Raw genomic sequence first — 23,478 nt, forward strand, 5'->3', positions numbered from 1 at the left:
CACAGATGTAAGGCCTCGTCATGCATTGTGTGGCTACTACCCCTTTTGTATAATCCCAAACCACAACTCCAACGCCCATCATCTTTTTTTGTTTGTCAATAGCCGAGTCCCAGTTGAGTTTCATAATCCCCCTAGGCGGTGGTTTCCACTTCTCCACAACTTGGTTACTGCTCATTGTCTCGCCTTTTACCCCTTGCATTACTTGTAGGTGGAATTCCAATTGGTCCCCAGCTATTTGGAATACTTTCTTCGGATGAGTAAACTCTCCCTCAAACACCATTTTGTAGCGTCTTAACCATATTTGCTGGGCTATGCAAGCTACCATATCGAAATCTGTCACCTCCAACCTATTGAACAGCTTCAGCAAAATATTGCTAAAGTCGTCCTCTTCACTACAGCTTTTCTGAATACGTGCGTTACACTCCCACCAAACATCTCGTGCTACAGGACAACTCCACAGTGCATGACCCACCGTCTCCACATCCAATCGGCACACCGGGCACAGTGGATCACTTGTTATTTTCCTTTTGAAAAGATTCTCCTTTGTGGGGGAGAATATTATTATATGCTTGCCACAAAAACAGTTTAACCGCCCTCAGCCCATGAGTCCGCCATACTTGCTTCCATAGAGGTGTCAAACAATCAACCATAGAGCAACCGCTTGCTTCTCTATCACTTAATTCCTTAGCCAAGTGATATGCAGTACGCACCGAGAAAATGCCATTCTTATTTCCCACCCACACTACTCAGTCTTGTTGCGTACGAGGACAAATAGCCATACTACATATCAGTTCAACCTCTTCTTCCAAAAATATCTTCTGAATGAGAGGGATGTTCCACCATTGCAACTCCTGATCAATTAAGTCACACACTTTAGCTTTAGTGTCCAACCTATGTACCGAAGTTTGAACAACATATGTCGTTTGAGATGGCAACCACTTATCGCCCCAAATTTGAATATTCCTCCCATTTCCCTCTTTCCACACCAACCCTTTGTTAAGCAAAAATTTTGCATTCCAAATACTCCACCACACATACGAGGGTCATTTGCTTAATGGAGAGTCTAAGAACGTACCGATGATATTTCTCTATTAAGATTTTTGCTACAAGTGAGTCTGGATTTTGAATTAAACGCCACCCTTGTTTTGCAAGCAAAGCTGTATTATAGCATTCTAAGTCCTGGAAGCCCAAACCTCCTACCACCTTAGCTTTCCCCATGTTTTCACAACTCATCCAAGCCACTATTTTGTCATTCTCCTTATGCCTCCACCAAAAATCAAATGCTAACTTAATTACAAAGTAAGCTCACACTTTATGTATAAAAAGCTCATTAGAGAGCACTTGAAATATACTACTTTATGTACACTCTTTGTTATTTCTATTGTTTTAAAAAAAATGTGAGATTATCATTCTATAATAAAAAAAATTAAAAAAAAATACAAGTTATTCTATTAATCATTGTTCTAGGAAGTGCTAATTCTAAGAGATTACTTGTCAAGAGATACGATCGTACCGAGTTAAATATTCTAGGTGGCAGTAATCAACCTTTGTGCAATTCTATAGTATTGTGAGATATTTCTATACTCTACTTTCATGTCTCGTATTTTACTTATCTTATTGATAATTTTTGGATTAATATTATTCGCACCATCCAAATAATTTTCCAACAGTTGAAACTACCTCGATGTAATTTTGGATGTGGCCGAAACTACCCCATGACATTTAGGGGTTGTTCAACCACCCCACATTTCGCTAAACGAGGTAGTGTTTTTTTTTTTTTTCTTTTCTTTTTAATTTGTTTATTGTGTGTGATATGTGTAATAATATGATTGGTGTGGAATATATATATATAAACTACATAATCAATTTTGAGGCATATAAATGTGTTTGGAATAAATGGCTAGGATGCTTTTTGCTGGATCCTTGGATGACTGAGATTAACCAGGTGGATTACATTGATAAATAGAATATGAGGTAATATACAACAGCTTTTAAGTTTTAACACAATCGATAGTTTGGGAGAGAAATTGACAATGAAGTGGTACTGACGAAGTTTGAGTGGGTATGTGTAATTTTTCCTAGTTTTTTATTTTTTTTATTTTTTTGCCACGTCAAGAGAAAATATTTTAGAATAATAATAATTAATTAATTATTTTTTCTAATTAAAATATAGAATCGATCATTTAATCAAATAAAATCATATCATACAAATATTTTTATCCTTATTCCTCTACTTTTATAATAAATATTAGAAGCATTATTAAACTATAAAATTCTTTCATAATATAAGTAGTCGAAGGAAGTAACAATTGAAAAGATTGGTAGAGACCATTAAGCTTAGAAATAAGAATAATTTATATTTTTCCCTCTATAACTATCATTCCAATTGCATAAGACACCTTCAAATTATGACTCGCTACACCTCATACCTAAATTTTCAAAATATTCTAAGTTTTCATTTTTGTCAAATTTAACCATTATTTTGGATGAAAAATGTTACGCAAGACTACTAAGTACATATACTAAAAAGTCTTGTATTGAAAATGTAAATGTGATAAATTGCTTAATGTTACACGAGCTAGGTGCTTGCACCCATATATATAAAGTAAACTAAATCAAAAGAATATACATCATTATCTTGAATATAATACTAAAGAATCTCCTCATTTCTTTGGAAGTGCAACCAAGATCCTTTAGTAGATTATGAAGACAATCCCATAAACTTCATTTCCGTAACCAAGCATTAGTGACGAGTGGGCAATATCATTAGTGGAGTGGGCAATAGTGATGAGTGGAGCATGATGAGTTACTTTAACTCCCCTCAAGTTGATGGAGGAGGAAGTACCATCAACGTGGACTTAAGAGCCAGAAATTTGGGAGATGGTCCTGCTCAGACTGTATGCAATCTGCCAAGCTCCTTGTAGATCAACTTGGTGCTGCAGGTAACCCCATAACAGATGATGAATTAATCTCCTCTATCCTTAATGGATTGAATTCCTCATTTACTCATTTCATCACAACCTACTCCTTCCACACTCGAGCAAATGAAATCAACTATGAATATTTCCGAGATGAACTTCTCACACGTGTATATATTTATATATATCGATGGAGTAATTCTACAAGTCCTTTTTAGGTTCCTTTTGTGTTATTTCAAAACTGACGTGCCTTTTAAAATATCATTAGATTTGTGATAAATTACTATTAGATTTTGATATTTTAAAAGCTACGGGACAAAAAAAAAAAAAAAAACATGAGAATGACATTTAGCTATATATATACCAATGTTTTTTTATGGGTGTTTTATTGGGCTTTCATATATTAGTAATACCAACAATTATTTTAAAATAAACAATTGGAAGACTTTTCAATTTATAGGAAAACATACATATAGGATTGAGTTGAATTGAGCAACACTTTAGATGGTTGTTCGAGCTTGGCTTAACTAAAAGGGACAAATGTAAAATTAATCTTTGTGGTTGTGCTAATTTGTAATTAGCCATGTCATATTTAAAAGAACAAAAAGGTCCTTACATCTAACTTCCGTCAAAAAAAATTTATAGAAACCGTCAAATGTCCACTTCAGCATCAATCATATTACTACATATGTCACCCATAATAAAAAATATAGAATATAACAACTAAATTTTTTTTTTTAAAAAAACTAAAAACTAAAAACTAAAACTAAAAAAGAGTAGTAGTCAAGCCATCCAAATGGGAGGTGACCAAACCACCCCCTCTGAGCATATTTGAGGGTGATTTCGCTACCCCAAATGGACAATACATTAGACTTAGAATTGTTCATAGTGCGGTATGATTAGCTTTTCTCTATAACTTGGAAGGTTTAAAATAAATCGGTTTAGGGCTTATATGATCATTGTTGTTAGTATTTTTTCAGATGTAAACTGGAATTTTTTTCTTTATAAATCATACTTTTTGATTTCTTAACTATATACAACTTGAACATGCAAATCTTGGCTACATTTAGAAAGTGAAAGAAATCCAAATTACTAATTCACTGGATAAGCCATGTGAAGTATGTGTTGAGACCAGAATCACTAAGAAGCCATGTAAATAAATTAATTAAGATAAACCGAATTACAAGATTTAATACACATTGATTTTATGTGATAATCAGGGGCGGAGGGAGGTCAAATGCCCCCCTCACCTCCCAAAAATTCCACTTACCTGCTGTATAAATTTTCTGGATGCCCTCGTCGCCCACCCTCAGACACTCATCAAGGAATTTACGTTCAGCCGCCAACGTTTTCCTTCTTCTGAAACTGTTGGTGTTTGGGGTAAGGAGATACTAGATAGGTCACGAAGCTTGAAGAAGGAAGATGGGAAGACGGCTTTTTTTTTTTTGGCAAAACGCAACGTTTACCTAAAGAAAAACGCACCGTTTGAATGAGATTGAGAAACACTTGTTTTGTCTGGCTGACTCTTGAGAGACCAATATAACGGATTTTTTTTTATTTTTTTTTATTTATTTATTTTTTTTTTTTAATTCTAAACCTAAATTACCTAGGGCTAAGCACATATACAAAACTTTAGGGCAATTTGATTTAGCAAAACAGTAAAATCGAGGCCTAACCTGTCTTAGTGCAACTTACGATTAGTGTATTTTTTGGTCTAGCCAAATTTATCAAAAAAGTTTTAAGTATGTAATCAAAATTTTACATTGATTAAGCCTTTATATGTAAATTGCTCTTTTAACTTAATTTTTAAGGAATATAGTAGTTAATATTATTTAGTAAATTGTTTTATGATTGTCATGCAACTTGAATTATTTGGCAGCAAAAATTAGCCTCTGAATCAGCAATGGCTTGTAAAAATAAAATTTAATAGTTAATTTTTATCAGCACATCATCTCAATCTACTAAATAGTATTTTTTTTTATATATTTAAATTACATAAAATATATAATTGTAGTTACCTGAGATTATAGAGAACACCAATCATTTCATTGAACTTCAATCAAGTTCTGAACAAGCTCATGTCGAGTTAGATTTAGCAAATTTGCAAGTAAAAATTATGATTACCATCATATTGTAGAGATCAAATTCAAAAAGCATATCTACAAAAATGACATTAGTTAACTTTGATTATTTATCTATGTCTACACCATACGATTCAATGGTACACTTAGTTAAGAATCACGGTGATGGTATTTCACAAGTAAAATATGCACAAATCACCAGTAGCTTGATGTTTTTGACAACATGCATACGTTTTGATATTGCATATGATGTTGGCAGATTGGGTATATATACTCATAATCCTAGGATTGTGCATTGGGATACTATCTCTAGATCGCTGAGAGGGGTGAGTATTGGATATAACGGTACCAATAAACCTATTTTCGATAAGAAATCATTCCGAAATTTCGGTTAAAACAGTTAATAACGGTTCGGTTAATCGGTTAACCGTGAGTTTTTTTTTTTTTTTTTTTATTGGGCTAAAAATTGATTGTTTTGGGACCCAAATTGTTTTTTTGGGGTAAAATGGCTTATTGAACCAAAAAAAAAAAAAAAAGGCCCATTAATTAACACAATAAGAATCCACCATACATAAGTTCTACTAAAAAAAAATTTCTTATTGGTTAATTACTTAACCGATAAAAAAAATAGTTATACCGATTAACCGAACCGAACCGACTTCAGTATAAAAATCCTTGACCGATTACCGACTGACTTCTAGTGGTTTGTCATAATGTGGCTTTCATACTATATTTGAAGGATCTTGTGATGTTAATTGGATTTATGATTTAGATGAGTCAAAGCCTACCAATGGCTATGCGTTTACTTTGACTGGAGAGATTATCTCTTGAAAGTCTTAAAAATAGACTTGCATAGCAAGATCGATCTTGCTACTAACTTAGCCTCGAGGCTAAGCTACTTGCATTGGAAAATGTTGAAATTGGAGTTGAGTGTCTACGAAGCTTACGGATTAATTTGCCTTTAATATGCTAACCTAGTTTTACTTGTGCGTGTTTATTATGATTGCTAGGCCGCCATAGCTTGAGCCAAGAGCAAGATCTACAATGAGAAAAGTCGACATTTTCAATTAAGGCATAATCTTGTGAGACGACTTATTGATAATGGTATAATCTCTATGAACTTTCTAAGGAAAGAAAGGAACTTTTTTTTTTTTTTTTTTTTCCCTCCTGAGAGGTAAGAAAGGAACTTGGTAGATCATTTGACAAGCTATTGGCAAGAAGGCTGGTGAGTGAATATCGAGGGGGATGTGATACCCAAATAATGACATTGTGAATCTGTGATGGATACTCAACTTCCATAATTGGAGATCCCATGAACCAGGTTTAATGGAAAATGAAATCGTAAGTGATCATGGTAAGGTGATGCCATTCTATGTTTATTTACTATCTTGATGAGAATATTAGTGATGAGTCTATCACTATGGTGTAAGACAGTATAAGATGCATAATGATTAATGATGAGTTTAAAATTTCTAATGGGTCCATAGTCCTTACATGTTGTGATATAGTGTACTCTGCAAACACTCCTGATGAATGCCACCTATATAAGTGTACATTTGGTATTGTCTCCTATGAGACTAGGGAATGTCTTTAGTGCACTTATAAAACTCAGGGGCGCGTAGCTTGTTTAAGGCACCAACCCGCTATAGAACAACCCAAACGTGGATGAAGTTATGTGGGTGATAAGTTTGGTCAACTTGTGAATTTGGTTAAAATAGTTTAACTCTACTACGATTTATTAAGTTCTCACTTATTTATTTTAGGTGCGGTTAAAACCTTCGGGTGCGACGTCAATGCATGCTTTGAATCTTCTTCTATTCCAATGTTTATAAGATGGGGAAGATTGTTGTAGTTTACTTGTTTTACAAACACATTTTGAGGGAATAGGATCCTCTCCAATCTATAATGGACTAGAGAATATCCAGTTCATGACTATGGTTTCTTTTTAGAAATCCTAGTACCACAAATATGACACCTATCACACTACAAAAAAATAATAATAAAAATAATATTTCATATTAAAAAAAAATAAAAAATAAATTAATAATAAAAATAAAAGGGGTGGCTGGCCACCCTATCTTGGCCATAGGGGGTGGCCGGCCCACCCCATTTTAGATGGGAGTGGCTTGGGCCAGGAGTGGCCGGACCACCACATAGTCATTTGGGGTGGTCAGACCACCCCCTAACTCTACTACGATTCATTAAGTTCTCACTTATTTATTTTAGGTGCGGTTAAAACCTTCAGGTGCGACGTCAATGCATGCTTTGAATCTTCTTCTATTCCAATGTTTATAAGATGGGGAAGATTGTTGTAGTTTACTTGTTTTACAAACACATTTTGAGGGAATAGGATCCTCCCAATCTAGTATAATGGACTAGAGAATATCTCAGCTCATAACTGTGGTTTCTTTTTAAACTTAAAAGGGCGTTAGTATTCTATCTCACTCACAAAAATAATAATAAAATATTTCATATTAAAAAAAAAATAAAAAATAAATCATTAATAATAAAAAAATAAAGGGTGGTCAGCCACCCCCATTCACATAGGTGGCCAATGTGACCAATCTCTCATTTTAGATGGGAGTGGCTTGGGGTCAGAGTGGCCAACCACCACATGGCCATTTGGGTGGCTGCACCACCCCCAAAACCCAAACTAAAAAAAAAAAAAAAATCTTTTGGCCCTTGGGGGTGGTCCGCTTCTGGCTACCCCTTAATTTTTTATAACTTTTAATAAATTTGTTTTATAATTTTTTTTAAAATATATATAATATTTTTAAATTTTTTTTATTAATGAGATATATGTCATATTTATAAAAAAATATATAATATTTTATTATTATTATTATTTTATTAATAAGATATATGTCTTATTTATGGCGTTGGAATTTCTTTAAAAGAATTTTGATCATTAGCTGGATATTCTTCTATCCGGGAGAGGATCTAATCTCATTTTGAGCTATTTTCTCCTTCCTTAAGCCACTGCATTAATGAATTTCTTGCTGGCACTAGCATTCAATTTCTTAATAAAGGGTCTGTTTGAAGCCATTGACTTTTTTCGTTGGCGTAAATAAACGTTGGTCTTTAATTACTATTCAATTCTACACTTTTTTTCTACACCTAAATAACTATTTGTCCATGGCTCCTTTATGACCCTTAAATGCTTCCTTACAAAGTAAGCTCACACTTTCTGTATAAAAAGCTCATTAGAGAGCACTTGAAATACACTACTTTATGCACACTCTTTGTTATTTCTATTGTTTTAAAAAAAATGTGAGATTATCTTTCTAAAAAAAAAAAAAATACAAGTTATTCTATTAATCTTTGTTCTTGGAAATGCTTTCTTAACGAAGGTAAACATTATAATATAATCTTTCGAGATTGTGTATTAAAAGATACAATCGTACCAAGTCAAATACTCTGGGAGTTGAGGTAAGAATCAACATTTGTGTGATTCTATAGCACTGTGAAATATTTCTATATTATACTTTTCATGTCTTGTATTTAATTTACTTATCTTATTGATAATTTTTGGATTAATATTATTTGTTATTTACAATAATTTTTGCACCATCCAAATAAATTTTCAATAGTTGAAACTACCCCGATGTAATTTTGGGTGTGGCCGAAACTACCTCATGACATTTAGGGGTGATTCGCCCACCTTCCATTTGGCTAAAGGAGGTGGCTCGACCACCTCCTAAAGTTTTTATTTTTTTTATTTTTTTATTTTTATTATTAAATTTGTTTATTGTGTGTGATATGTGTAATAATATGATTGGTATAGTATATATAAGCTACATAATCAATTTTTAGGCATATAAATGTGTTTGGTATAAATGGCTAGCTAGGATGCTTTTTGTTGGATACTTGGATGACTGAGATTAACCGGGTGAATTATATTGATAAATAGAATATGAGGTAATATATAACATCTTTAAATACAATTGATAGTTTGTGAGAGAAATTGATAATGAAGTGGTGTTGTGGTAGTTTGAGGAGGGTATGTGTACTTTCTTTCTTTTTTTGCCATGTCAAGAGAAAAATATTTTAGAATAATGATAATTATAATACTACGAAAAGATAATTATAAAACTAATTCATTATTTTTCTAATTAAAATATAGAATCATTTATCCCATACAATCATATCATACAAATATTTTTAACCTTATTATCAAAATATTTTAAGTTTCCATTTTTATCAAATTTAACTATTATTTTGGATGAAAAACGTTACGCAAGACTACTAAGTGCATATAAGATATTTTGGAAAGACTATTTTACTCTTATTTTGCTTGGAAATGTACCAATTTAAGAAAAACAAATTGACTAATTAAACACATACGCCTAGAATGAGTCGAACTGTCGAAGTGAGATAAAATGCGAGTTTGGCTTGTTTAATATTTGAGTCAAAACTATTGTTTAAGCTCGACTTATTTATTAAAAGAACCGAGCTCGAGTTGAACTTATACAAACAAAGAACTCGATTTGTTTACAATCCTATGCACTAGGAAATAAAAGAAATTGAATAATTTTCATTGATGTAATTTTTGTTTTTTTTTTAAAAAACACCAAGTCACCATCCCTTGTGACAGAGTAGGCAAAAAGAGCAGCAAGCACCATGATGATCTTCTTCCAGACCAATCCCACCACCATCTTTGTATTTCTCATTTCTCTCATCCTCTCATCCCACCACTTCTCCACAGCTCTCGACTCTGAAGTGGGTATGTTTTCTCTTTCTTTCTCTTGGTGAGTTTTTAGAAAATGGATGAATTTTGACATAAAAAAAAATAAATAAAAAATAAATAAATAAAAAAAGGAATGTCACATTGTGTCTCACTTCTTTTCCTTTGGTTTTTTGGTGGGGGGGAGGGGGGGGAACAGATGCTGAAACTCGATTTAGTTACATTGAAGGAAGTCCTACAGGGCCAGAGAATTGGGGCCAACTCAATTATCCACTTTGGATAGCTTGTGGTAATGGAACAATGCAGTCTCCTATTGATATTCAGCAGGTGCAGGTTTCTCCAACTCTAGGAGAATTAAAAAGGCATTACAAACCAGCTCCTGCTGTATTGGTGAACAGTGGACACGACATTGCAGTAAGCTGCTGCTTCTGTCTATATTTTGTTGTCCTTTTCTGTAGTTGTATTTTTATTTAATGATCAATCCATATCAGACTATAGAAGCCTGCCTCACTGGATCCTATTATGTTATCTTTCTAAGCTATGATCAGTCAGTTGATATTGATTCAATTTTACAATTCATTGAATGTTTTATCAGGTGGAGTGGACACAGGATGCAGGAAAAATTACCATAAATGGGACTGATTACAAGCTGAAGGGGTGTCATTGGCATTCACCCTCTGAGCACACATTCAATGGAACAAGGTCATTTGTTTGCATGCCTTCTTCAGTTTTCATTGAAAAATCTTCCATGCTAACTAATATACACTACACCCAACTCAACACATTGTCTTTCACATCTATTTTTCTGCAAATTCTGTTTTCAGGTATGACTTGGAGATTCATGTAGTTCATAATAGCTCCACTGGAAAGATTGCTGTTGTTGGAATTCTTTACAACTATGGCCTCCCTGATCCCTTCCTTGAGAGGGTATTTAAATGGCTTTCTCTTTAATTATTTGCTTCCACGCATCCATAAATGTGTTTGCTGGATGGAACTCATCCTTAAAAACCGACTTACTAAGAAGATGCTCAAGAACTTATATATTGATTTCTTTCTTCCTCTCTGCCCCCTCCAGCTGTACCCCAAGATAACATCAATTGGGAGTGGAGAAAAGAGAAATCTGGGGATTGTTGACCCAGAAGAGATTATCTTTGACAGCAAAGAGTATTACAGATACAATGGTTCTCTTACAACTCCTCCATGCACTGAGAATGTCACTTGGACAATATTCAAGAAGGTGTCTTTTGCTAAAACCACAATTTTTAGTATTATTGGCTCTTTACTCCATAGATGCAGTTTCTATTGACACATAAACTTCTCTTTTATAGGTAAAGACGGTTTCAAGGATCCAAGTGAATGCCTTAAGGGAAGCCGTTGACGAGGTAAGTGCTTATGAATAAATATGTTGTCATGATATACATCTTCCCTGATGTTGAAACTTGGCTGCTGGTTTGTTCTTTTTGCAGGGATTTGAATCAAATGCAAGGCCAACTCAACAATCAAATAGAAGACCAGTTCGGTTGTATTGTCCAAGGAACTAAGAATTAGCATTTATGAACAATATAAATGCATTATCTACTATTATATATATAAAAATAAATCTCATAGCACATGAGCTTGAGTAATTACTAGTAATAAAGATACAATATTATGTTATACATGTAATATATATGCCACTTATGATATCGAGCAATAATTTATACATGTACTATGCCATGTATGAAATGGAGCAATAGTTTATAGCTGGTTTAAAACTTCTTAATTTGAGCTATTGTGTTACATATTTTAGCCCAAAAATGCTCACACAAATTGAGTATGCATGGGACATTTGTTGCCCTAATAAGTGATAAAAAAGAGTTAAATCTTAGAAATAAAGTGGTATTTGGTGTTATATCTCGACTTATGATTGGTAAAAATATTGTATATTTAAACAGCCACATCAATTTGTTAAGAAATTAAAAATAATTTGAAAAGAAAAAACACTTTTTTAATACTTATACCAAAGCCAACTTCAACCGTTTGTCAAGCCATTTTTTCTTTCTTTCAAGTAGAGTTCCCAAATGGCCCAAAGAGAGTCCTTCTAACGTGACTTGGTCAATAAAAAAAAGCGTCTCTTTTATTTATTTATTTTTGCTTAATCTTAAAACAAAGCGTATCTGATAAAGAACAGCTAAATCATATTCTTTTTCCAAAACACACACACGCGCGCGCACACACACACACATATATATATATATATATATATATATATATATATATATATATTCACTCACTTCTTCTATTTTGGCAAAACTAGATTTACTGCCTTTAACTATCATCTTTTTTGCAATTCACCCGAAATGTTTCAATTTTTGCAATGTCTTACCTCCCTCCATTGAAGTTGCAATGTCTCATTTCCAGAAAATGACAAAAATATCATCCGTAAGATAATTTTTTTTTTTTTTTTGTCATTTTGAGTTGCGAAATGTGGACACCGCAACCATAATACTACATTGGAGGACATTGAAAAAATTAAAATATTAGAGGGCACATTACATAAAAGATGGTAGGTAGAGAGGTAAATGTAATTATCGCCTTTATTTTATATGAAAATAGATATGAATCAATCATAGATAACTATTTATCAACAACCAATCAAGAGTGACCATAAATGATTCTTACTTGCTTAAAGAACAACCAATCAAGAATGACCATAAGTGATTCTTACATGTGTTTCAAATATGATTATTTTTTTATATAATTAATCAAAATATTATTACAAGCGTAAGGTGCAATGAAAAGTTTTTCCACCGACTAATTTTGATATGAAAAAAATACATGGGTGAAGCTAATGTCATTTTGGACATTAAAGTTTTTAAAGATAATAATTGCATTACTTTATCTTACTCACATTATAATATTATATTGAAAATATGCTTAAAATATTTGAGTACTTTGCTTATTCACCTATGCCTACACTGTATGAATTAAAGTTACACTTGGTTAAGTTACTCAAAAAAAAAAAAAAAAAAAAAAATTTACACTTGGTTATGGTTACCTGCATGTTTTTGACAAATTGTACATGCCTTGAAATTGCACAAATCAAAGGTATACTATTTTACTCTTATTTTGCTTGAAAATGTACCAATTTAATAAAAACAAATTGACTAAACACATAAGCCCATAAAATGTTAAAATGTGCTTCTTCTTCTTTTTGAGAAATATGGAACTTCCATTGGTGAATTTTATGAGCATAAAGCTTTTACATCATAGAGCATACAACTTTGAAGAATCATAGCCAAAAGTTATAAAAGTTACAAAGTTATAAAAATGACTTCAAACTTCCGTGAACCTATGTACAATTACATTTAAGAAAAATATATGTTTCATGCATATTAGATTTAGGACATGGGTAGCCTAAATACAAAATAAAAATAAAAAACAATTAGAAACTAAAATTCTGGCCGTGAGAGTTAAGCTCCTACACCAATCTACTCCATCCTCAACCCGAAGGCCAGGACAAACAAAATAAAAAACAAAAACAAAAACAAAAAAACACCACAAGTAGCAACAGAGGAAGCACAACATCGTAAACATCATTTCGGAAGACACACTTTGGCCGAAGAAGACGATAAGATCTAAGGTGGAAGAGACTAGATCTAGATTTACAAACTAGATCTAAAGCAACCCGCCAAGAACGGAGACTGGTGGAGTCTACAGGAAAGACATCGAATACTGCTACTGTAAAAGGAGAGGAAGGAAGATCTAGGTCTTTCTTCATTTTAAAATTCTTCTTGATGTTATTTAGAAAAAAAAGAAATGAATTATAGAGAGAAGATAGAAAAATGTTAAAATGTGCTAAAGTAAGTATGTGAGTTTGACTCATTTGATATGCGAGTCAAAATTATTGTTTAAACTCAACTTATTTATTAAAAGAACCGACCCCGAATTGAATTTATAAAAGAAATTGAATTTTAGTAAACAAACAACTCGATTTGTTTACAATCCTACCACGTGGAAATAAACGAAATTGAATCATTTTCATTGATGTAACGTTACAATTGGACCATAACGGCTACAAAAGGGAGTGAAGACGCTCCATATAGCGCGTGTAACATTATTTTTTATTTTTTTACATGTAACTGACACATTTGTTATTGGAGAGACAAGAAGACATAGGCTATAGCAAATTTCAAACACCAAGTCACCAACATCCTTATTAGAGACACAGCAGGCAAAAAGAGCAGCAAGCAAAGCACCATGATGAACTTCTTCCAGACCAATCCCACCGCCATCTTCGTCTTTCTCATTTCTCTCATTCTCTCATCCCACCACTTCTCTACAGCTCTCGAGTCTGAAGTGGGTATGTTCTCTCTCTTTCTTTCTCTTGGTGCATTTTGTTCTGTTTTTTTGTTGTTTTTTTTTTTTTTGGGTGATGATAAAACACACCATTGTTGTTATAGTCTATCTTCAAGATCACTAATGAGGATTTTGTTTGTTGGGTTTTCTTAGTTTTTGTGAGATATGAAGAATGGTTTCCTTTAATGTTCTATATAAACACATATATATACAGACAAAAACACCCACTTTTTTGTTTTTGTTTGAAGTTCTTTCATTGATCAGATCACATTTGGAGAAATGTTATTTTGTAAACAATGATGGAACAATTGCATGCCAGATTACATTATACTCTCACAGTCTCACTCTCTTTCTCTCTGTGTGTTCTTTGATGTCGCTGTGATTTAGATTTATTTTCTCTTTCAGTTCTCCCGTTTGCCAGACAAAGTGTAATAAACAATATACGTTACCAAATAAATTCGTTCTCTTTATGAATTATTTATGTTTATTTATTAGGTGCCAAGATCTCAGTTTGAAGATTTGATAGGTTAATTTTCAGCATTTAACTTTCGGAAAGAGTCAAACTTTTCATGTGTTTCTATGTTCTTTCACTTGTCCTTTCATAGGATTGCCAGGTCATCTTTTCTTTATGTTTGAGGAAAAAGAAGATGCTCTCTCTCTCTCTCCGTCTGTGAATTTTTACTTCGTTTTCAATGCAAGAATTTTCTTTTTCTTGATTATTTTTTTGTGTCTCATTTATTTTCCTTTATTTAGTATTATTATTATTTTTTTGGTGGGGTGGGGGGAAACAGATGATGAAATTCCATATACTTACACCGAAGGAAGTGGTAAAGGGCCAAAGGAATGGGGCCAAATCGATCCACATTGGAAAGTTTGTGGTAATGGAAAAATGCAGTCTCCTATTGATATTTTGGACAAAAGGGTTCAGGTTTTGCCGACTCTAGGAAAATTAAAAAGGGATTACAAACCAGCTCCTGCTGTAGTGATGAACAGGGGACACGACATTGCAGTAAGCTGCTGCTTAATTCTATATTTTGTTATCATTTTCTGTAGTAATATTTTTATTATGTCAATTCAGTTAATGTTTGCAACTTCAATCCCATGAATGGCATGGTCACTATAAGATAGATCAGTCAGTTGATGTTGATTCAATTTTACAATTAATTTGAACATTTCACCAGGTGAAATGGAAACAGAATGCAGGAAAAATTAACATAAGTGGGACTAATTACAAGCTGCAGCAGTGTCATTGGCATTCACCCTCTGAGCACACATTCAATGGATCAAGGTGACTCCTTTTTTTTTTTTTTTTTTTGTTTCCTTCAATTTTCATTGAAACATCTTCCATGGTAACTAGTATATATCCACCCACATCTATTTTCCGCAAATTCTGTTTTCAGGTATGACTTGGAGCTTCACGTAGTTCATAAAAGCTCCAGTGGAAATTTTGCTGTTGTTGGAATTGTTTACAAATATGGTCACCCTGATCCCTTTCTTTCCAAGGTATTTAAATGGTTTTCTCTTTAATTTGCTTCCATGCATCCATAGCTGTGTCTGCATCTCCATGCTATTGACATAAATGCATCACATGGTTTATTTAAGCTGTAGTTAAAGAGATTAATGCTATTGATCACAAGTACTTTAGATGATTTTCTCTTATTTAATTTGGTTATGGACATTCATAAATATATGCATGCACATCAGTAATATTCGGACAAATACATGCATTTCTATGTTATATGCATGTATAGAACTATGCACATACTTTCGTGTGTCCATGCATGATACAAATTTTGACATTTATGCATCAGATCAGAAGAGTAATATGCAGTATGAATGAATCAAGTCTAGTTTGAGAACTTGTAATTATTTTTCCCAACTTGTCTACTTGTTTATTCATTTTTTTTATTCCTCTTCCCCCCTCCAGTTGTTCCACCACATAAAATCAGTTGGGAGAGAAGAAGAGAGAGAATTGGGGATTATTAACCCAGGAGTTATTAAGTTTGGTAGCAGAAAGTATTACAGATACATTGGTTCTCTTACGGTTCCTCCATGCACTGAGGGCGTCATTTGGACAATAGTCAAGAAGGTCTTTTGCTAAAAGCACAATTTTAATATTGGTTCTTTTACCTTTTTTTATTAAGAAAAAAAATGCAAAATCAATCTTTATAGTTTACCTAATTTGCAAATAACTCAATGTAGTATCAAAATGAACTCAAATGTCCATGAGGTATGCCAAAAGAACAATTTACATCTCACACTCAAATTTCATCCACAAACTTAATAGATTCTAATAGTGTAAAACGTCAAACCCAATAAAATTGTGACACATATCCTATTTAAGTTAGTGTCACACTAATGAAATCTGTTAAGCCAGTGGATGAAATTTGACTATAGGGAGTAAATTGTTTGTTTGTTTGTTTTTTTTGTTTTTTTTTTTTTTTTACCTCAGAAACCATTGAGTTCATTTTGATACTACAAGAAACTGATTGTAAATTAGGTAAACTACATGAACTAATTTTGTATTTTTCTCTTTACTCTACTCCATAGATGCGTTGCTATCGACACTAACTTCTCTTTAATTTATAGGTGAGGACGGTTTCAAGGGAGCAAGTGCATGCCTTAAGGGAAGCCGTTCATGATGTAAGTGTTTATGAATAAATACTTTGAACAAATCAAGGGTGTGCTGAAGTAAACAAACTCAAGGAAGAGTGAGATTATTATATTTTCACTTTTGGCTGAGTGTACTGAAAATCCTTACTGCTGATTTTGTAATAATTTTTTTCAAAATTGATAACTAATTTGGGTTAAAGCTAAAAACTAAAAGAGAAATGGGAAGCCAATCTATGATGTGAGTGTTTGTGTCACTTTAGAATGTATAAAAGCCACTGGATAAGTGGATAAAAACTAGCAAAAGATGTAGGCTCTGATGCAAAAACTATCTTGTGTTTGTTTTGTATAACCAAGGGATTGAATTTTAAGCTAAATTCCATGTAGAAATATGTTGTCATGATACATCTTCCCTGATGTTGAAACTTCACTGCTGGTTTGTTCTTTTTGCAGGGATTTGAAGCAAATGCAAGGCCAACTCAACAATCAGATGGAATGGCAGTTGAGTTTTATTCTCCAAGGGAGAATGGAGGTTCTACTTAGGCTTCCATAATTTGAAAAGGGAATTAACATTTATGAAACATATAAATGCATCATCTCCTATTATATATTTAATACATCTCATATCACATGAGCTTTAGTATATGTTATTCGTTAATTTTCAATGAAATTAAAGGAGATTTATACTTCTTCTTTTTTTTGGATGGGTTTAGCCTCTATTAACCCAAACAAAAAATTGGCAATGCTTTTGATGGTTCAAACTTTCCATTCCTATTGAGATGAATGATAAATAACACACATGACGATCTGACCTCTTGGACTTGGCATGTGAAATTATATACTAAACTTAAAAGGTGTTATTTATTGTAGAGGCACTTCCTTTAAATGCTTCAGACACAAAGACATGTTTTCTTCTTCAAAACAAGGCTAACTATGGGCCAAGAAGCCAACAAGAGGTTGAATTAGGCCAATTATGGGCTTGGATTTTAAACAATACAACAAATGCCATACAAAAATTGGCTAACTATGGTCCATATATGAAAACCAATTGTGGGCAAAAATTGGCTTGGGTTTTAAATAATACCATAAGGCCAAGACATTGGGCCAACAAAGGACCAAAAATGGGTTTGGGTCAATAAAGGACCAACAATAGACCAAATAATGATTGGACCATCAAACGGCCAAAATTGATGATGAAAGCGGAATAAAAGAAAATAAAGACGAGATTTTACATGATTCAATCTATAACCTACATTCACATAATAAAGCCTTAAAGCTACATTATGCTCTTATTCGCTAGACAGCCTAGACAATACAAAATGCTCAATTTATAGAGCTTATACATTCAATATAATCTTATCAAATCCTTTAATTTAAGGTGATTCAATCTTGTCAAAAGGCTTTGGTACTATGTTAAATTACCACTTATCCCAAAAGCTTAAGCTGATAGAAAAATATAAATTTAATCATTTAATCAACATTTTAATATGAGAGAATAACATAATAAATAATTGCTTCTAGTTATGGGTGACATTTCATGTTTGCATGTCAGGTTTGAGTTGTGTCATGCATGTGTATAAAACTATATAGGTCAACCATAACCCAACCCATTTAATTAAATGGTAAAACCCATTAATCATAACCTTCTAATTTTGTATTGGGTTCGTGTCGAGGTCACAGGTTATGTCAAAAATTGTTTACCATTATGTCTTATGTCAGGTTTGGGTCGTGTTAAAATATGAATACAAGACTATATAGGTAGTAGTGAAAATGTGGTTACGGTTAGCGGTAAGTGGCTAAAACCGATAACCGTAACTGCTTAGACAGTTAGTAAAACTTACAAACCGCAATCCGCTAGGCAGTTAACCACCAGTTAGTGGTTATCAAATAAACAACCACATCCGTTAACCGCTTTTTACAAGTTGGGCCTTTTGGCCCAATTTTGAGAGTTTGGCTTTTTTTGGAGCTCACTTTAATCGTTTTTTTTTTTTTTTTTCCACTTTTTTTTGTCCTTTTAGGGCCGTTTTAGCATCAAAATTTGCTATATACCTCAACTTGAGCCAAATTAGTATAAAAGGAGCCCATATTGAAAAATCTAAAATATTTTACCACAAATTTACATTAGTTTACATTTACTTGTACTAAAAAAAAGTCCTTAAATGCATTTCATAACTTGTTAACAATCAACATTTATCAATGTTTTAAATAAGGAATTAAACACAACATACAAATCAAATTTCCAAAATCCTTGTAGGTCACCTTCTACACAACATACAATACAAATAAAATTACAACAATTCTTGTAAATCATCATTTCACTTGTACACAACATTCAAATAAAGCACATAAAAAAGTTCACAATCGAAGATAATAGCCATAATCCATAAGCACACATTCAATATATAAATCCATAAACTCACATTCAGGATATAATTAAAAATTCAATCAACTAAAGAAACCCAACACAAACATAAACATATTCACTTTTACTTCCATCACCATTTTGTCTCATTTCCACTCTAAGTGGATTCAAGCCAAGAAAATTCATGCTAGTCCCCACCAGTGTGCAGAAATGAGAAAACATTATAAGTTTATATTTTATAACATACATTGGAACTAAATCTCTAGGTACTTAATTATTGTATTAGTATGAATTTGTATGCTTATGACTTATGATGTCATTATATATATATATATATATATATATATTATATAATCATATGATTTAATCATTAGTTGATTATGTCAATAAATTATAGGGTTAAATATAATACCCCCCCCTAGGGAACCACTTTTTTTATTTTTTCTCTCTAGGGTTTGATTTTTTATTACCAAGAGGTCCCCATGGTTTTTAATAAATGATCAAGTAGTTATTAGATCCGTTGACCATTAGTGACTTAATGGTTGAAATGTAGACCAATTAAAGTTGACATTTGGCATAAGTGTACGTCATCGCGATGGCATTATTACCTAATCGAGCCCACAAAAAATATATATTTTTCCAAAAAAAATCTTTAGCCATTTGGCAGCCACCTTTCAGCCATAGGGGGTGGCGGGCCACCTCCATCTAAGCCAGGATGGCGGTGGCTCGACTGGGGGTGGCCAAAGCCACCCCCCAATAATTGGTTGGGGGTGGTTTGACCACCCCATCCGGCTGAACAAAAAACCATCGGCAATTTTTTTTTTGAAAAAAGTATATATTTTTTAATTTTTTAATTTTAATTTTTTTAAAAAAAAAAAAAATTGATTAGGTGCCAAGTCATCACTGATGACGTGATCACTTATGCCAAGTGTCAACTTTGAATTGGTTTACATGGACTTCCGTTAAGTCAACTAACGGTCAATTGACGGAAGGACTAATTTGGTTATTTATCAAAACCACAAGAGCCTCCTGTGATAAAAATCAAACCCTAGGGGGAAAAAATAAAAAAGTAAAACCCTAGGGGGGTATTAGGTATTTAACCTTAAATTATAATGATAATACATCAATACTTCAATTGTGGTTATAAGTAAGACATTGTTTAATTCAATGCCAATTAATAATTAATTTGATATTATATGAAATGTGATTATCATTGTACATGAATAATATGAATCATATGATTAACTTGTAAACTTATGACTTATGTCATATTATATATGTATTATTTGTTATTATATAATCATATGATTTAATGATCAATTATCATGTGATATAATCATATAAATTATAGTGATAATATATTAATACTTAAATTGTGATTTAATGATCATGTTATAAGTATAAATATTATTGTTATTATTATTAAATCCTAGCTTAATTACAAAGTAAGCTCACACTTTATGTACACTGTTTGTTATTTCTATTGTTTTTTAAAAATGTGAGATTATCATTCTATAATAAAAAAATAAAATAAAAATACAAGTTATTCTATTAGTCATTGTTCTTGGAAGTGCTAATTCTAAGAGATTACTTGTCAAAAAATACGATCGTACCGAGTTAAATATTCTGGGAGGCAGGAATCAATCTTTGTGCGATTCTATAGTATTGTAAGATATTTTTATACTATACTTTCATGTCTTGTATTTTACTTATCTTATTGATAATTTGTTTATTGTGTGTGATTTGTGTAATAACATGATTGGCATGGTATATATAAGCTACATCATCAGTTTTGAGGCATATAAATGTGTTTGGAATAAATGGCTAGGATGCTTTTTGCTGGATCCTTGGATGACTGAGATTAACCAGGTGGGTTACATTGATAAATAGAATATGAGGTAATAAACAACATTTAAGTTTTAACACAATCGATAGTTTGGAAGAAAAATTGACAATGAAGTGGTACTGTGGAAGTTTGAGTGGGTATGTGTAATTTTTCCTAGGATTTTTTTTTTTTTTTTTGCCACGTCAAGAGAAAATATTTTAGAATAATGATAATTAATTAATTATAACACTACAAAAAGATAATTATAAAACTAATTAATTATTTTTTTCTGATTAAAATATATAATCGATCATTTAATCCCATAAAATCATATCATACAAATATTTTTAACCTTATAACTCTATTTTTATAATAAATATTAGAAGCATTATTAAACTATAAAATTCTTTCATAATATAAGTAGTCGAGGGAAGTAACAATTGAAAAGATTGGTAGAGACCATTAAGCTTAGAAATAAGAATAAATTATATTTTACCCTCTATAACTATCATTCCAATTGCATAAGACACCTTCAAATTATGACTCGCTACAACTCTGACCTAAATTATCAAAATATTCTAAGTTTTCATTTTTGTCAAATTTAACCATTATTTTGGATGAAAAGTTATGCCAAAAAAAAAAAAAACTTTACGCAAGACTACTAAGTGAAATACTAAAAAGTCTTGTATTTATTCAAAAAAAAGAAAAAAGTTTTGTATTGAAAATGTAAATGTGATAAATTGCTTAATGTTACACGAGGTGCTTGCACCCATATATATATATATAAAGTTAACTGAATCTAAAGAATATACATCATTATCTTGAATATAATACTAAAGAATCTCATCATATCTTTTGAAGTGCAAATCCTTTAGTAGATTATGAAGACAATAAAAAAAAAAAATATGAAGACAATCCCATAAACTTCATTTCCATAACCAAGCATTAGTGATGAGTGGGCAATAGTGACGAGTGGAGCATGATGAGTTACTTTAACACCCCTCAAGTTGATGGGGAGGAACTACCATCAACTTGGACTTAAGAGCCAGAAATTTGGGAGATGGTCCTGCTCAGACTATATGCAATCTGCCAAGCTCCTTGTAGATCAACTTGGTGCTGTGGTAACCCCATATATAACAGATGACAAATTAATCTCCTCTACCCTTAATGGATTGAATTCCTCATTTACTCATTTCATCACAACCTACTCCTTCCACACTCGAGCAAACGAAATCAACTTTGAATATTTTCAAGATGAACTTCTCAGCCATGAGATGTTGTTGAATCAGCACCACCTCCAGAACACAGATCATTCCACCTTTGCATTAATTGCACACAGACCTATCAATTCACAACTGTCCAAAGGCAAAGCTCACATGCAGTTTAAGGATCTATTTGTTTCGACGTAAAATATTTTCAGGGAAGTCATTTTACATGAAAATATTTTACGATGAAAACATTGTTCGGCATTTGGCGCGCGCACGGAAAACCACAAATATTTTTTTATATTCACAACATAAAAATACTAAGACATAATAATTTTTTTAAAAAAAATATATAAAAATACCCGCTCGAGACTTGACCAGGGGACTTGATCGAAACCTGCTCGGGACCTCGCCCGGAGCTGCCCAGGACTTGACTGGGACTCACCCGGGACCTCGCCGAGACCTCCCCGGACTTGACTGGGACCCACCCTAGACCCGCCCGGACCAGCCCGGGACCCCACCGAGACATGATCGGGACCTGACGGGGACCCGACTGAGCATGTCCCGGGCAAGTTCCGGCGGGGCCTTGGGCAGGTCCCATGTAGGTCCAGTTTGGGCCTTGGGCAGGTCCCGTGCAAGTTCAGTCGGGTTTTGGTCAAGTTCTGGGCAGGTCCCCAGCGGGTCCCAATTAGGTACCGGGTAGGTCCCAGTCAAGTCCCGAGCGGGTCCCAGGCAGGTCCAATCGGGCCCCAGGCGGGTCCCGAGCAAGTCTCGAGCAGGTCCCTATCAGGTCCAGGGCAAGTCCTGGACGGGTCTCGGGCAGGTCTGATTGTGTCTCGGGCGAATCCCGGTCAGGTCCAGGCAGGGTCCATAGCAGGTCCCGGTCAGGTCTCAAGTGAGTCTTGTGCAAGTCCGGTCGAGTCCTGGCGGGTTTCTAGGCACGTCCGGTCAGGTCCAGGGCAGGTCTCAGCGGTCCAGTGCAGGTTCGGTCTGGTCCCGTGCAGGTCCTGAGCGGGTCCCAGTCAAGTCACGGGTGGGTCCCGGGCAGGTCCCAGTCAAGTCCCAGGCGGGTCCCGAGCTGGTTCCGATCAGGTCCTGACGGGGTCTCGGGCAGGTCCCGGTCAAGTCTCAGGCGGGTCCTGTCAGATCCCCGTCAAGTCCCAGGCAGGTCCGATCGAGTCTCGGCGAGTTTTCAGGCACGTTCGGTCACATTTGGTTAGGTCCCAGGCACGTTCCAACAGGGTCTTGAGCAGGTCCTGGGCAAGTCTCGGTCAAGTCTCGGGCGAGTCTCGGGCTGTTCCCGGTAATGTGTCGGGTGGTTTTCAGTCAAGTCCCTAGCGAGTTCCGGCCAAGTCCCTGTAGGGTCCTTGGTGGGTCTTGGCATGGTCCGTCGATTTTAGAATGAGATGTTCGAAGTCAGAAAATGGTTTACGGTTTTGAAATCCGTAAACCATT

General features: G+C 33.8%; 2 protein-coding genes and 1 long non-coding RNA gene across 7 annotated transcripts; 2 read left to right on the plus strand and 1 right to left on the minus strand.

Moving 5' to 3' along the window:
* Positions 1-2,518: 2,518 nt before the first annotated feature.
* On the minus strand, positions 2,519-4,339 carry LOC132161907 (uncharacterized). Its single transcript, XR_009438183.1, has 2 exons — positions 4,189-4,339; positions 2,519-2,936 (listed from the first exon to the last, which is right to left on the minus strand). It is a non-coding gene; the product is annotated as an uncharacterized LOC132161907 (long non-coding RNA).
* Positions 4,340-8,278: 3,939 nt separating this feature from the next.
* On the plus strand, positions 8,279-11,574 carry LOC132192205 (alpha carbonic anhydrase 4-like). 4 transcript variants are annotated; one of them, XM_059607472.1, is made up of 8 exons: positions 8,279-8,428; positions 9,575-9,722; positions 9,871-10,097; positions 10,279-10,385; positions 10,508-10,610; positions 10,759-10,920; positions 11,012-11,065; positions 11,150-11,574. In XM_059607472.1, the coding sequence occupies exons 2-8, from the start codon at positions 9,620-9,622 to the stop codon at positions 11,222-11,224; spliced, it is 831 nt and encodes a 276-aa protein (XP_059463455.1). In that variant the 5' UTR covers positions 8,279-8,428; positions 9,575-9,619; the 3' UTR covers positions 11,225-11,574. The 4 variants fall into 4 exon arrangements, with proteins under 4 accessions (XP_059463455.1, XP_059463457.1, XP_059463456.1 ...); XM_059607474.1 differs by having other exon boundaries at positions 9,594-9,722; XM_059607473.1 differs by having other exon boundaries at positions 9,599-9,722.
* A 2,265-nt stretch (positions 11,575-13,839) lies between these two features.
* Positions 13,840-17,246, plus strand: LOC132161627 (alpha carbonic anhydrase 4-like). Of its 2 annotated transcripts, XM_059571786.1 has the most exons (7): positions 13,840-14,025; positions 14,813-15,030; positions 15,203-15,309; positions 15,422-15,524; positions 15,949-16,110; positions 16,611-16,664; positions 17,085-17,246. In XM_059571786.1, the coding sequence occupies exons 1-7, from the start codon at positions 13,923-13,925 to the stop codon at positions 17,172-17,174; spliced, it is 837 nt and encodes a 278-aa protein (XP_059427769.1). In that variant the 5' UTR covers positions 13,840-13,922; the 3' UTR covers positions 17,175-17,246. The 2 variants fall into 2 exon arrangements, with proteins under 2 accessions (XP_059427769.1, XP_059427770.1); XM_059571787.1 differs by lacking the exon at positions 15,949-16,110.
* The last annotated feature ends 6,232 nt before the right edge of the window (positions 17,247-23,478 follow it).

The sequence above is a fragment of the Corylus avellana genome, chromosome ca9 (genome assembly GCF_901000735.1).
Source record: "Corylus avellana chromosome ca9, CavTom2PMs-1.0".
Lineage (NCBI taxonomy): Eukaryota > Viridiplantae > Streptophyta > Magnoliopsida > Fagales > Betulaceae > Corylus > Corylus avellana.